We start from the raw sequence: 16,356 nt of genomic DNA, 5'->3' as shown, positions 1-16,356 counted from the left end.
TATAACATTGACAGACACACAGTATACAAACTTGTATCAGCTCTCTGGCACAATAATAGGGTCATGTCAATATGGGGCCACACTATGGGAAAACAACTGGGCTTAATGTGTGTGCGCAAGTGTCTTCCCAGAATAGTTGTGCAATATGCACAGGCTAATTTGGGACAACAATTCTCGCTTACATGGACATTTTCATTTAAAGGAAGAATCTTTTAGGGTAAAATGAAGCTTACGTGGAAACAGTCATGACTCACTAGCCTGTGCCGACAGCACAGCCTATATGGGACAAATCTTTACTCACATGCATCAATCCCCGCTTTCCCAGGGTGAGGCTCTATTTCTTACAAATGATGCAATTTTCCCCAAAATTAAAGCATTCTTTGTAAAATGTATTCCTTTGTATCAGTTTTATCAATATTTTTAGCACCAAAATGGCAGGCAAGGCCCCTTCCCCAAATCAAGAAAAATCCCTGAAGGGAAATGAAGATTTGGTCACGGTTAAGGCATATTCCTCTAACATTAGCTCCTTACTTTCCCCACTAGAAGAAAAGTAAACATGGCTGTATGCAACCAGCATAAACCCAGAAAGCCTGTCAATAACAGTCTGTTCAGGTTTTATGCTGCTTGCTGCTCATCAGTACCTAAGAGTACAAAATTAAGCCTTCATAAAACTTAAAATAAAATCAAGTAAAAACGGTATAAGATTCAATGAGATTTTTTAAGGAACTGCAAACTTGTCACAGTGCGTCAAAACGAGGATCAAAGCCGTAAAGGGTTGATCATGAACCGGGTACTCATTCAGTCACTCAGAATCATTCAGTCAGAGGAAGGTAACTATGACAACAGCACTCACCTGAGTTAGAGAGCTGAGCACACGAATCGTCCTGTGAAGACAATGTAGATTGCACCTGAGTCTGAAAACAGACCATGATACATGTAACCGAGACTGATAAAAGGACAGGCCAAACGATTCTGAAAACAGAATATGACAAGTGGGTTTGATAACAGAAAATGATTGTAAACACAGCTTCAAGCCTTGCTCTGGGATAACCTGGCTTAACCCTTAAAGCGCTGGAGCTGAATTTTAAAGGCCTTTGCAAACAGTTTGGATCCAGATGAGACGCCACAGAACGTGGCGTCTCATCTGGATCCAAACTGTTTGCTATTCTGATAGTATTCTTTGAAAAAAAATTCGAAGAAAATGCTAATTTAAGAAATTCAGCAGACGACATTTGAGCAGACAACAAATTTCCCAGCATGCAAAGGGTTAATGCATATGCATAAAGGTCTGCACAGGCTAATCGAGGATGACTCTCTCTGTCTATCGAGGATGACTCTCTCTGTCTAACTGGATTTTTGCTTAGAGGAGACTTCCTTCAACAAACAAGAGGGCCTGAAAGGCCAAAAGTCGCTCACCTGAGATAACAAGATATTATTGGGACAAATCTTCTGACCAAGTTTCACGAAGATCGGAAATAAATGTGGCCTCTAGAGTGTTAACATGGTTTTCCTATCGCCATATAAGGAAAAATGCCCCGCCCCTGGCAGCCATGTTTTTCAACCAACCGGCATCATTTTTGAACTCATCCAAGATATTATCGGGATGAATCTTTTGACCAAGTTTCATGAAGATCAGACAGTAAATGTGGCCTCTAGAGTGTTACCAAGATGTTACTATAGCCATATAAGGAAAAATGCCTCGCCCCTTGGAAGCCATTTTTTTCAAGCAAACATAATTATTTTCGAACTCATCCAAGATATCATTAAGACCAATTTCTGACCAAATTTCATGAAGATTGGACAATAAATGTGCCCTCTAGAGTGTTAACAAGGTTTTACTATAGCCATATATAGCCATATAAGGAAAAATGCCCCGCCCCTGGTGGCCATGTTTTTAAAGCAACCAAAACCATTTACGAACTCATCCAAGATATTATTGGGACAAATCTTCTGACCAAGTTTCATGATGATAGGAAAATAACTGTGACCTCTAGTGTGTTAACAAGGTTTGACTACAGCCATATAAGGAAAATAGCCCCGCCCCTGTGGTGGCCATGTTTTTCAACCAACCGGCATCATTTTTGAACTCGTCCAAGATATTATTGGGATGAATCTTTTGACCGAGTTTCATGAAGATCGGACTTTAAATGTGGCCTCTAGAGTGTTAACAAGATTTTACTATAGCCTTATATAGCCATATAAGGAAAAATGCCCCGCCCCTTGGTGGCCATGTTATTCAAGCAAACGTAACCATTTTGGAACTCATCCAAGATATCATTAAGACAAATCTTCTGACCATGAAGATCGGACTATAAATGTGGCCTCTAGAGTGTTAACAAGATTTTACTATAGCCATATAAGGAAAAATGTCCCGCCCCTTGGCAGCCATGTTTTTCAAGCAAAGGATACCATTTTTGAACTCATCAAAGATATCAGTGGGATGAATCTTCTGACCAAGTTTCATGAAGATCAGACAATAAATGTGGCCTCTAGAGTGTTAACAAGATTTTACTATAGCCATATAAGGAAAAATGCCCTGCCCCTTGGCAGCCATGTTTTTCAAGCAAACGTAACCATTTTCGAACTCATCCAAGATATCATTGAAACCAATCTTCTGACCAAATTTCATGAAAATTGGACAATAAATGTGGCCTCTAGAGAGTGAATAAGGAAAATGTTGTCGTCGCACAACGGATAACGTACAATGCACGACAGATGACAGACAAAAGGCGATCACAAAAGCTCACCATGAGCATGTTGTGCTCAGGTGAGCTAAAAATACAATAAATGCAGAAAGTGTCAACCCTGATTAATTTAGTCTATGCAGAGTGCACAGGATAATCTGGGACCACATTTTACGCACATGCATTTAGCACCATTTTCCCAGAGCAAAGCTCATATGCATTGAGGTAACCCATGAATGTCAACTCACATTTTTCAGCACGTCTCCATATGACGTCACCACACTTGCCGTCGGACGCTCGACGCTCCGTCCCGTCCCACATGCCAGGTCCGGGAACTCCGCCTCATCTTCAAAATGGAGGATCACATCATCGTTAGCACCAGAACACGCGTCATCACAGTCTACATTTTCCCCATCGCCCGCAGACTCACTGTTCTTCTTTTTTCCGTCGCCGTCTTCTACGTTTTTTCTTCTTTTGTTCACCGTCAGCTTCAGTTGTTGAACCCTGGCCGGCGTTTGTGTTAGTGCTGGTTACATTGGTTGCATTGCAGACTGGGTTAGCTAAATTTTGGGTTGATGGTGGACGACGCACTGCGTCAGAGAAACTGATGGGGCCTATAAGACCTATGTGACCTTGAGAGTTCACTGGAGGTATTGGTGGAGGGAACATTGGTTGCCATGACATTTCTCCCACCCCAGGCACAAACTTTAAGCCGTTAACCTGCATCATATTCTCCTTAGAAGTCCATGGCCACCCTTGCATAGGAAAATGAGGCGGCAGTTGTGGTATTCCATAACTCCCAGGGGAGGCTACTGCATTCACACTTTGACTAAGGGAGGCAACCTCCCCGTTTATTTGATATGCAGCACTTGGCCTGAACTCTTGAGCAGTAATATTCAATTTATCACTTGGTACTTTATCCTTTTCCATTACCTTATTTTTCACCTCATTTTTGCTCTCCTCATTTTTAAGATCAGCTTTTTCTAGGTCATTGATAATATCCAGCACATTTATCGTACCATAGCGGGCCTTGTTCCCACTTTTCAACCCTAAACTATCCTTAGAACTAGTATCACAGGTTTTAGCATCACTGGTTGCCAGAGAAACAGAACTTCTATAAATATAATTATTTGAAACATGTGAAAAATTGACATTTTTACTACTCAAATTACTCTGACTAGGCCTACCTTGAGCAACACTTGCATATGATATTCCAGTCGGGTTATTATTTAGATAAGGCACATTTGCACCACTGGATAAATACTGTGTTGATTCTAATGAACCATTAAAATTAGCATCTGACCCTGACCTAGTTTCTTCTTTTGGCAATGTGCCAGATTTTCCAGAATGCAATTTAGTCACATGATCACCTTGAACTGATGATGTCATCAATGACTGTGTGGATGATGGCACATCAGCATTTGAATATGAACGTTTGAGACAGAAGGCTTGTTTTTAAATTTTGTCTTTGTGTCTTGACCTATATTGTTCTGAATGTTAGAGAAGTTCTTCTGGAACAGCGTGTTTGGCATATCGTCCAAAGATGAATCCGCTATCTCTGCCGGAAAGTCTGCAAAGAAATAAGTCACTATTGCACAAAAATGCAAACATATATCTCCATATTAATTTCCTGTACTTATCAAGCCCTATAGAGATTATCGTAAAGCCCTGAGTTTTCACATGAATACATAAAATTTATTTTGGGACATTACTACAGTCATCAAAATAAGAAGTTGGACCAACCAAGCCAGAATTCCTACATTACTAGAGGTCTGCAGAGGGCAAGAAGTGGGCAAGTTTTATGTAATAAATAATAAGGAATAAGGAACAAAAACTGTGATCTTTAGTACAAGTTAAGAACTTGTGGCTCAGTGTTCAATGAAACAGAACAATTTTCTTATGAAGTCAGGATATCCTGTGAACAAGCAATCTCAGCTAGTTTTGTGAAGCTTGAGCCAAACATGTGTTCGCAAAGTTTCACTTAAGCAATTTCAGGACAACTACCCTACTAACATTTAAATAAACTTGTCTCTGAGAAAACGGGGCTTATTGTATGTGGATACAGTGTTGTCCCAGATTAGCCTGTGCAATCTCCAGACACTATAAAATTATGCATAAACTAGTTTTTTGCTTAGTCTCTCTTCTTTTAAACGTCAACTGCGCAGGTTAATCTGGAAGCCCCATTTTCCCAGAACATGACCACAATGATTTATTGTTGAGATAAACTTTCCATTTACTTTGTCTTATAACGCCATGTTTTCCTTTGCAATAATTTATCAATACGATATGCAACATTGGTGGTCTCTTCCCACTCACAAGCAAAGTGAAAATGGCTATGTGCAAAAAGTATAAAACCAGAACAGCCAACGAGTAACTCGCAGTCTGTTCAGGTTTTATGCTGTTTGCTGCTCATGAGTATATGGTTTGAAATGAAGCCTTTAAAACTTGGATCTTGTAAGAAAGGTCTTTAATTAAATTTAACTTCTAAGGGACTACAAATGCGTCAAAAATCGGTATCAAATACGTAACTAAGCACACTCTGATGTATGTTTTCATATCTATTCACTCTGCATAGCACTCAGAACAGTACATCACAGATCAATTAACAATTATCAATAATCAATATATTACAATACTGAAGTCTCAGGGTTACATGCCACTGAACTATCCATGTTTAAATACAGGGGCATAATTTTTCATGTCATGGGATTGAAGTTGTTCTACTTGGACTTAAATTGTCATCTGATGCCAAGTGGAAAAGATATGAAAAGCAACTAATGCCAAATTAATTCCCTTGCTGCAAGACAGTTTTAAGTCCAAATATAAATTATTTTTTAGTATATAAGTGCCGAAAACTAATTGCTTCAAATATTGTGTTATTATTTTGTGCAATATTTTTTGTTTTGAACAAAGTTTTATAACTTGTTATTGTAATATTTTTTTATTAAATTGAATTTGCTCAAGCTTTTATTATTTATGATAGGTTTATTGGGAATGAAGCACTTGGTAAACTTTAGTCTACTTAGGATATTATTATCCTTTATTTTCACTTCAACTCAATAAATATCTGCAATTCTTCTATATGAAAATAGACCAGAATAGCATACACATTTAGTAGTCCTAATAAAAAATGCTTTTCTTCCAACTAGAATGCATGATGTAGGCACTAAGAATCAATCATTGACCAATAAACATTGGGCATATCTATACACGCCACGCTGTGGGAAACAAGGGCTGAATGTCTGTGCTTGCATTGTCATCCCAGATTGGCCTGTGCAGTATGCAGTGTGCAGTATTCACAATCTTATTAAAGGACCACAGTTTCATTATCTGCTGGATTTTGTTTGAAAGAGACTGCCTTGAAATAAAATGTCCAAACTGACACTTTAAGCACATGATTTGAGCCCAGTTTTTGTAAATTGTTGCTCAGATATAAGTTTGAGTGTGTAAATAATGATTTTTACATGCATTTGAACAGGCAATCCATCTAGTTTTGAGAACCCTTCTTTGTTCAAAAAGCAAACATGGACTAGGCTTGATATGTAAATAACAGGGCCAATTATGCTAAATGGGATCAGAGATTGAAGTAAAACAAACAGCGTGCAGTGTGAATCTATGTGGGAGACAAATAAACACAATAAAATTAAAGGCCAGTTAAGACAAAATGAAAATACAAGGTACATGATATTATATCACTTGGTAAATTGACAAAATTTCAAACACTTGGTACATGTGATTCTAGGTTGTCAATAATTGCATGACTTGTATCTTTACACATAAACCATTAAAATATAAAGATGGGGTTGGAATAGTTGGCATGATGTCCACTGTTTTCAAATAAAATGTCAACCATGTGCAAATAATTTATCTAATTCTAATGCTATATTAAATCAAAATTCTTCATTGTTAGAAGAATTGACTTGTACAAGTTTTCACAGGATGTTAATGTTTAACGGCTGTTTATGGTTATATTGATTTTTTTCTCAAGTGAACAGTCAGTTTATGATTACAATGCACCATTAACCCTTAAAGCGCTGGAGCTGAATTTTAAAGGCCTTTGCAAACAGTTTGGATCCAGATGAGACGCCACAGAACGTGGCGTCTCATCTGGATCCAAACTGTTTGCTATTCTGATAGTATTCTTTGAAAATAATTCGAAGAAAATGCTAATTTTAGAAATTCAACAGACGACATTTTAGCAGACGACAAATTTCCCAGCATGCAAAGGGTTTAAAACTTGTGATCATTCAAGTTCAATATTCCGTTACAGAATGAAGTAGTTATATATTTTGTAACAAGATCTGTTCATTTGAAAGAATTGGCGCCTTTAAAGGTACACTGAGTTCTTATTATCCCCACGTTTTTCTGAGAAAAAGTGGGGATATTGTGGTGATGTGAGTCTGTCCGTCCGTCTGTCCGTCCTGGCCACCTGCTCCTCCTACACTATTAGCACTAGAACCTTAAAACTTACAAACATGGTAGCTATGAGCATATGTGCGACTGTGACAGTGACCGAATTTTGATCTGACCCCTGGGTCAAAAGTTATGGGGGTTGGAGCGGGGCCAGGTCAGAGATTTTCACTCAATTTTTTATGTTATTTTACATTAACTTCTTCGTTTCTGCACCGATTTACTTCAAATTGATGCTGAGCCTCTCTTATGACAATACGGTAAATCTCAACTATGCATGGCCCCATTACCAACCCTGGGGCGCCCACCCAAAATTGCCTTTTACTATAATTTCTTCATTTTTACACCAATTCACTTCAAATTGATACTGAACCTCTCTTATGACAATACGGTCAATCTCAGCTATGCATGGCCCCATTACCAACCCTGGGGTGCCCCGCCAACATAGGCAACCCCCACCCAAAATTGCTTTTTACTATAATTTCTTCATTTCTACACCGATTCACTTCAAATTGATACTGAGCCTCTCTTATGACAATACGGTCAATCTTAACTATGCATGGCCCCATTACCAACCCTGGGGCGCCCCAGCCACATCCACCCAAAATTGCCTTTTACTATAATTTCTTCATTTCTACACCGATTCACTTCAAATTGATACTGAACCTCTCTTATGACAATATGGTCAATCTCAGCTATGCATGGCGCCATTACCAACCCTAGGGCACCCCGCCCACATAGGCCACGCCCACCCAAAATTGCCTTTTACTATAATTTCTTCATTTTTACACCGATTCACTTCAAATTGATACTGAACCTCTCTTATGACAATACGGTCAATCTCAGCTATGCATGGCCCCATTACCAACCTTGGGGCGCCCCGCCCACATAGGCCTCGCCCACCCAAAATTGCCTTTACTATAATTTCTTTATTTCTACACCGATTCACTTCAAATTGATACTGAACCTCTCTTATGACAATACAGTTTATCTCCACTATGCATGGCCCCATTACCAACCCTGGGGCGCCCCACCCACATAGGCCACGCCCACCCAAAATTGCCTTTTACTATAATTTCTTCATTTCTACACCGATTCACTTCAAATTGATACTGAACCTCTTTTATGACAATACAGTCAATCTCAACTATGCATGGCCCCATTTCCAACCCTGGGGGGCCCCACCTACATAGGCCACGCCCACCCAAAATTGCCTTTTACTATAATTTCTTCATTTCTGCACCGATTTACTTCAAATTGATACTGAACATCTCTTGTGACAATACGGTCAATCTCAACTATGTATGGCCCCATTACCAACCCTGGGGCGCCCCGCCAATAATAGGCCACACCCACCCAAAATTGTCTTTTATTATAATTTCTTCGTTTCTACACCGATTCACTTCTTATTGATACTGAACTTCTCTTATGACAATACAGTCAATCTCAACTATGCATGGCCCCATTACCAACCCTGGGGCGCCCCTGGGTCAAACATGTAGCGTGGGGATACGCGTCGGCCTCTGCTGAGCCATTTCTAGTTTTAATTGGAATGGCAAAATGACATAGAGTGACTGGATCCTTAACAAAATTGTTATTTTATTCTGAGGCTTAATATAACAAGAGGGCCTGAAAGGCCCAAGGTATCCCCCGCAACATATGCTTTGTTTGAGGATGGGTGCAAATTGGACAGATGAACATAATGATAGATGGACGGACGGAGGACAATAACACAAAACTAAGACAAAGAAAGGTTCTTAAGCACAAAAGTGCCGGACGGACAGCCGGACGGACGGAAAACGCCAAAACAATATCCCTCTGTCTCTGGCACGGGAATATATTCATACCAAGTTTCAAAGAAATCCGCCAAAGCACTTCCAAGATATGGCTCTGGACACAAAAATGCCTATAGTAAAAAGCATTTTTTCAAGATACAAAGGGCCATAAGTCTGCTTTTAACAGATGTTTACAATGCCATTTGGCGTGCATCATCCTCTTATGCATATATATACTCATACCAAGTTTAAATGAAATCCGCCAAAGCACTTCCAAGATATGGCTCTGGACACAAAAATGCCTATAGTAAAAAGCATTTTTTCAAGATACAAAGGGCCATAAGTCTGTTTTTAACAGATGGTGTACAATGCCATTTGGCTTGCATCATCCTCTTATGCATATATATACTCATACCAAGTTTCAATGAAATCCGCCAAAGAACTTCCAAGATATGGCTCCGGACACTAAAAAGCATTTTTTCAAGATACAAAGGGCCATAAGTCTGTTTTTAACAGATGGTGTACAATGCCATTTGGCGTGCATCATCCTCTTATGCATATATATACTCATACCAAGTTTAAATGAAATCCACCAAAGAACTTCCAAGATATGGCTCCGGACACAAAAGTGCCGGACGGACGGACGGACAGCCGGACGGACGGACGGACAACGCCAAAACAATATCCCTCCGCCTCTGGCGGGGGATAAAAAGGCTAACATCACTAATGCTTTACATATTACCGTAAATCTACGAATATGATACGCACTTTTTTCCCTGCCGATTTTTTCTTCAAGTAGGGGGTGCGTATAATATACGAGTTTAGAGCAGAACAAATTTTTTCCTGTGCAAATTTTCAACTTAATCGCTGTTATTAGCTTCGCGGCAGCCATTTTGAACTACACCATTACATCAAAGGGGTTCAACAGGGCTCGCTCTGTCGTTCGCCATCTACACAACTGCAAAAACGGAAGTAACCATTTTGTCTTCTTATTACTTTATTATTATTATAACTATTATTGTCCCGAATATTGTCAAATTGAATTAAATGTGAAAACAAAAAACAGCGTCTCTGCTTCTTTCTTTTGTAATTATGACTGTTTGACCCGGATGTCAGCAAGGGGCCCGTGTGTTATCGGTAACAATCAATGGTAATATAAACAACAGACAGAGATATTTATTATGCAACTGTCATAACAACAGCACTATAACACATCCCGATCAATATACCAGGGTATATTACCGTGAAACAGATAGTTGACAACACCAAATTGATTTGCTATTTTCACAACACCAAAATATATTGACACATTTTTTCGGAAATGGTTGATTTCGGACACTGATTTTTTTAGTGCGTATTTTAATCGGATTTTCAATTTTTACTGATAAATTTTGACCAAACTTAGGGGTGGGTATTATGCACGAGGGCATATTATATTCGTGGATCTACAGTAATCAATAATATTTTTGAATGTAATGTGACTGATATTAAAATTGAGGCTCTTTATATGGAATCCAAGCAACATATCAGTTAAATGCATTAAAAATACTGCGCTGAAAGCTTATTTGCCTAATCCCAATCCAGAAAAAAACTGTCCTTGGCGACTTTTATGTCAATGCTTTATGTATTTCTTTATGTGTTAATAACAGTTAACAAGGGGCATTAACAGGGTGACATATGGCACATGCTTACATTGCATACATATTGGCTTATCTAACACATTTCCATCCTTCTGAATACACCATTATAAAAGTACTGGTGTTGCAACTTGCAAATATCTAAACCATAATGGCTTATCTACAATATTTCTACACTAACAAATACACTGTTATGGCATTAAATGGCTTTCCACGGACATATGGTGCACAATCTGCTGATTTGTGACTGCACGTTCTCACAAATAACATCACCATTTAACTTCAGAAGAACAGGGTCAATAGATTCATGTAAGAAACACGCTTTCTGTTTCCATTTATGTCTTTATTATCTGCTAATTCCCTGATTCGAGCTATAGAGAGGTATAATTAATAGTCATGAACATAGCTTGATTTGGTTTCCTAGTTTGAAATTTTTACATTTTTTAAAAGTTGTTCTGTCATATCAATGCAATCAGTCTAAACTGCTCACATCTATCCTGGGAATGCCCAGTATGCAACCAATGCCATTTGTAAAGTCTAGAACACAGCTAGTCCAAATATCTGCATACTTTGTAGATTGTAAATTGCAAATAAGCCACAAGCTTTGGGAAAATTGAACTAAGGCTAACCAGGGACAACACTTTCTGCCTAAACTGAATTTTCTCTAAGAGACCTACTTTTAACAAATAATACGAAAAAAAAAGCAAATAGGTATTAACCCTGATTAGCCTGTTTGGACAACACAGGCTTATCTGGGATGACATTTTATGCACATGCATTCAGACCATTTTACCATTCTATTCTCATATTCTCTTATAATTATTTAAAGATATAGCAGTTATCTATTAACTAATCCAAATGATTGATTTTTGCTTCCTTGGATGTTATCAGATCCATGGTATTCTGGCTTAAAATTAATCTTTAAGTCTTACTTCCTAAATCACATTATTACTTCTTAAGCCTAATGATTGGTAGTGTCCTAGCTGTCCTTCAAATGAACACTTCAGCCAATCTGATAATGCCTTATTGCAGCCACTTGGTCCGACCAACAAATAGAGTGCTTTAAAAGTTAACAATTGTATGCGATATTTGTTCCCCTATTGGGAAATTTACCAGTACTGCGCCAATGGGGAAAATGTCAAAAACTGTCCAGATAAGCCTGTGCACAGGCTAATCAGAGAAGAAACTTACTGGTGTTATCGAAAACAAATATAAAAGGAAACTCTTCTTCATGAAAATCCAAATTGTCTTCCCTGATTAGCCTGTGTGGACTGAAGAGGCTGATCTGGCACAACACTATACTCACATGCATTAAGCCCAGTTTTCCCAGAACAAGGCTCATATATGAATACAGAAAGCTGAGCCACATCTCCCAAGTTCTGGTCATATTAAAGTTTTAACTTTGTATGAAATACCTCATTCCTTTTATTGGCTTTATTTGTAAAGTCCATTCCAAAAACCTTTAAGCACTTTTTTCTTTTAACCATATATTCAAGAAAGCAGTGTTTCAAAAAAAACATTCATAGCTAATGAACACTGAGAAAGTTTTTCAAACATGAACATTTTACAACAAAAAAACATTGCAGTGGAACTCCCAAGGACATATTTTAGTCAACAGTATGTACATAATTCAATGTAACACTAGCTTTCAGCCTGCCACTGAGGAACTGAGTTCAGGCTTTACACCTGGTTGAAAGTCATATTCTTGATGAACCATCAAAGTGTTAAAAAATTCCTGCGAGTAAGATTGGACAAAAATGTGGCCTGGTTGATTAACCAGATGGGCCGTGAACTATAAATAGGGGGTTTAATGCATGTGCGTAAATTGTCGTCCCTGATAAGCCTGTGTTTTCTACTTAACTGAATTTTTGCTAACAAGAGACTTTCTTTAAATGATTAATACCATGAAAGCCGAAAGTGTCGTCCCTGATTAGCCTTTTGAAATAGCACGTACCAGATGTATTGCTTTATTCAAATTTTAATAGAACTTTTACACTGTTAAAAAAAGATGATCCTATCAGGTTAATCAACACTAATATTTGTCAGGAGCAAATCCTTGATTTATTGGATTGGACTGAGACAGATAAATCAGCAAATCACTGGACCTTGGTGTAACCAGAGAACACTGGCTGTTGTCCTAAGGTAACAAACACTTAACAGACCAGTGCCTCTACAGTAAACCACTTATGACCCAGAACAATCAGCTGCATAGTAACCTTCTTAACCCTTTGCATGCTGGGAAATTTGTCGTCTGCTAAAATGTCGTCTGCTGAATTTCTAAAATTAGCATTTTCTTCGTTTTTTTTTCCAAAGAATACTATCAGAATAGCAAACAGTTTCGATCCAGATGAGACGCCACGTTTTGTGGCATCTCATCTGGATCCAAACTGTTTGCAAAGGCCTTCACAATTCGGTTCCCGCACTGTAAGGGTTAAGCTGTCAAATTTCATTAAATTTGATCAACACTTCATTAGCTGATTTCAATGAGTAATTAGGGAATAGTTCAAATCAAGAGGTTATATTCTGGAACCCATCCACCACATTCTTTTAGTTGGACAACAATAAGGTCAGAAAAAAGTTCCAACTTTAAAACAAATGAGCCTTTTATCCAGGAAGTAAGTAATACAATTTATTAAGTTTTTTTTTTTCCAGACTACAAAAATTTGCTTTCACAAAAATACCCAATATGAAAGTTCTATACCCTATTTAAGCAAAAAAATATTATAAGAAAGGACAAAGTTCTGAGTTCAATATTATCAATATTCAAACAAAATGTTATCGATTCAAAACACCATTTCATACTTTTTAATCAATTCACAAATGTAAAATGACTTTAAAGAAACCATTAGCCATCGGTAATAGGTGGATATAGTAATTACAGACTACTCATTTATCATTTAACCCTCTCCTACTCAGAAGCAAAGTGAAAATGGCTACGTGCAAACAGCATCTGAGGGTTCGAAATGAAGCCTTTAAAACTTGAATCTAGTCACAAAAGTATTTAACCCATTGAAGCCTAGTGGACTCTCCCTCCTTCTAAATTGGAGCGATTTATTTCTAAAATTAGGGATGTCTAGTATATTTATTTCTATATTTACAATATTTATAACAGAAATTCCTTTAAGCAAACAGCGCAGACCCTGATGAGATGCCGCATCATACCGTGTCTCATCTGGGTCTACGCTGTTTGCCATGGCCTTTTTTATAGACGCTAGGCATAAATGGGTTAATTAAATTTATCTTTATTAGGGACTACAAATGCATACAAATACGTATCAAAGGGTCAATCAGTGTTGTAGTTTGATTTTCTTTCCTTATTCATTTGTACCAATAGTCTTTACCTATACTCAACTGAATTAACATTTTATATGCCACCATGAATATATACAAACAGTGTTAAGGTTTACGCTCTGTAAACCAATAGTTGATTTTATCAAGTTTACACAAAACTAGTATTTTTATGTGCATTGTGAAATTTTAAAATCCTATTTGATATTGATTTTAAAGGCAACTTTGAAACAGCAAATGAATTTCCTTTAAATCAGGTATTGCTTTTATGTTTGATTGATAATTAAAATTGCAAGTTTAAAATACTCTTAGTTTACACTTACTTAATGCATGAGAAAATATAAGATTTAAGCAAGGTTTTTTTCAGAAATAAATGCATCTTATTTAATTAACATAAAGGCATCTGATTAGACAAATAATAGTGAAAACCTTAAAAACAGTGATTGTTTGAAATAAAATTAATAGTCAGTGTAGAAGAACACAGCAAGTTAATTGATATACATTTTGAATGGTTCATACAACCAAAATAGATCAGTGAATCGATTTTTGTCCTAAAAGGCCAGTCAATATGTTCATTTTTCATTTTAAGTAATTTGATACTTCTGTTTGATCATTGAACAAAAATTGTAAACATAAATGAAACCCTTCAATTAAAACACAAATTAGCACACTCTGGGAATATGGGACTTAATACATGTGCATACAGTCTCTGCCCAGATTAGCCTGTTCAATCCGCACCCCTGGGAATTTTTCAATTAAAGGAAGTCTCATCTAAACAAAAATCCAGTCTAGGCGAAAAGTGTTGTACCTGATAAGCCTGTGCAGACTGCACAGGCTAATCTGGGAAAACACATTACACACATGCATTCAGCCCAGTTGTCCCAGAAGGAAGCCCATATCAATCTGAAAGGGGGCCATCACTTTCCCACCATAGCTGTGCAAACTGCTACAGCATACCTGTCTGCAAGGCCACTGTTCTAGAGGTGTCATCACTGTCAGCCTTCTCTGTCATGCACACGTCTTCCTGTAATCGTATAACATGGAACCATTATAGAAGTCTCCATTAATAGGCAAATCATAGGCTATATTTTCAGAAAAAATATCCAATAATTGTACTGGAGTGTGAGCTTCTTTTGTGATTTATTTGTAGTATAATAGTACAGCAGTTAAGGAGTGATTTAAATTGATATTGAACATTTAGAGCTAGTTATGTCAATTTCTTTACAAATTAGACTTATTATCATGTCAACCAGATCATATGTGTGTGGCATGAAATATAATTTCATAAAGCTTTGTTCATGAACATTAAAACAAATGTTTCATAAAGGCATATGCAAATTTTAATGTGTTAATATTGTGTTGGTAAAAAAAAGCTCACATTTGGCCATTTCTTTGATATTAAAAATTTGATATGACCATTCCCCTTTTCCCCAGATAGCCATAAACCCCCCTGGAATGAACCACTATTGTATTATGACTTTATTCCGCTTATCAGTGAGAACACTTTCCACTTTAATTGTATTTTGTGTTTCAAGAAAGTCTCTTTGTAGTAAAAATCCAGTTAACTCTTTCACAGCTGAAACCGAATTTTGAAGGACTTTGCAAACAGTTTGGATCCAGATGAGACGCCACAGAACTGATAGTATTCTTTGAAAAAAATTGAAGTAAATGCTAATTTTAGAAATTCTGCTGACGACATTTTAGCAGATGACAAATTTCCCAGCATGCAAAGTGTTAAGGCAGAACTGCACAGGTTAATCTGGAACAACATTTAAGGCACCTTTTTTGAACTCTGTTTTCCCACATCAAGGCTCATATACATTGATACATAAATGTTTCTACTACAGTAGTACTTACGTTATGCTCCACCCCTAACAATACTCTTGAAGGATCCACTACACCATTTAGAGGTCGCAAAGACTGGTTATGGAACATCTGAAGGGAAAAAGCACATTAATCCAAGTTATGCCTTACTTTATACATGTACACAACTTTGGTGCGTCTTTAGACCGCATGGGCATCTTTCATTGAGACCTTTAGACATAGGGCTGATAAATGGCTTCTCATTCTGGGAAACATGGGCTTAATGCATGTGCGTAAAGAGCCGTCCCAGATAACCCAGTCTCACAGGCTTATCAAGGTTCACACTTTCCCTTTTAAGTAATTTTCCGTTTAAAGGAGGTCTAATTCTTAACAAAAATCAGAAAGTGTTTAACCTGATTTTAATAGCCTGTGTGGACTGCACAGGCTTATCTGGGACTACACTTACACACATGCATTTAGGCCAGTTTTGCCAGAGGGAGGTTCAAACCCTAGTACTGTACACTTTTTCTCGTTTTTTTCTCCATATAGTTTAGAATGGCAATAATTGTACTTCCACCAACAAGATGATTAAGCTATCCCGCATCCCGTATACCTTACATGGTAGATCATTTGATGTTACTAGAGACATAAGGTGAATAGATCATACTCCAAGTTCCCAAACAATATTATTAGTAACAGGGCTTCTAACTGACCCTGTACTGTGTGATAAGTCAGTTAATTAAAATTGGGCGAGAGAGT

The 16,356-nt window shown here is 37.6% G+C and overlaps 1 protein-coding gene across 3 annotated transcripts in view; it reads right to left on the bottom strand.

The window, feature by feature from the left end:
* Nucleotides 1–789: 789 nt before the first annotated feature.
* Nucleotides 790–16,356, bottom strand: part of LOC127867166 (uncharacterized) — a 68,376-nt gene continuing 52,809 nt past the window's right edge. For all 3 annotated transcript variants that reach the window (XM_052408212.1, XM_052408213.1, XM_052408214.1), the window contains 4 exons: nt 15,652–15,729; nt 14,752–14,818; nt 2,933–4,254; nt 790–914 (listed from right to left, as the gene is read on the bottom strand). In XM_052408212.1, the coding sequence (XP_052264172.1) occupies nt 4,073–4,254; nt 14,752–14,818; nt 15,652–15,729 (327 nt within the window). In that variant the 3' untranslated portion in view covers nt 790–914; nt 2,933–4,072. The remainder of the gene's footprint in view (nt 915–2,932; nt 4,255–14,751; nt 14,819–15,651; nt 15,730–16,356) is intronic.

The sequence above is a fragment of the Dreissena polymorpha genome, chromosome 2 (assembly GCF_020536995.1).
Source record: "Dreissena polymorpha isolate Duluth1 chromosome 2, UMN_Dpol_1.0, whole genome shotgun sequence".
Lineage (NCBI taxonomy): Eukaryota > Metazoa > Mollusca > Bivalvia > Myida > Dreissenidae > Dreissena > Dreissena polymorpha.
This window is presented reverse-complemented; position numbering and strand designations above follow the sequence as displayed.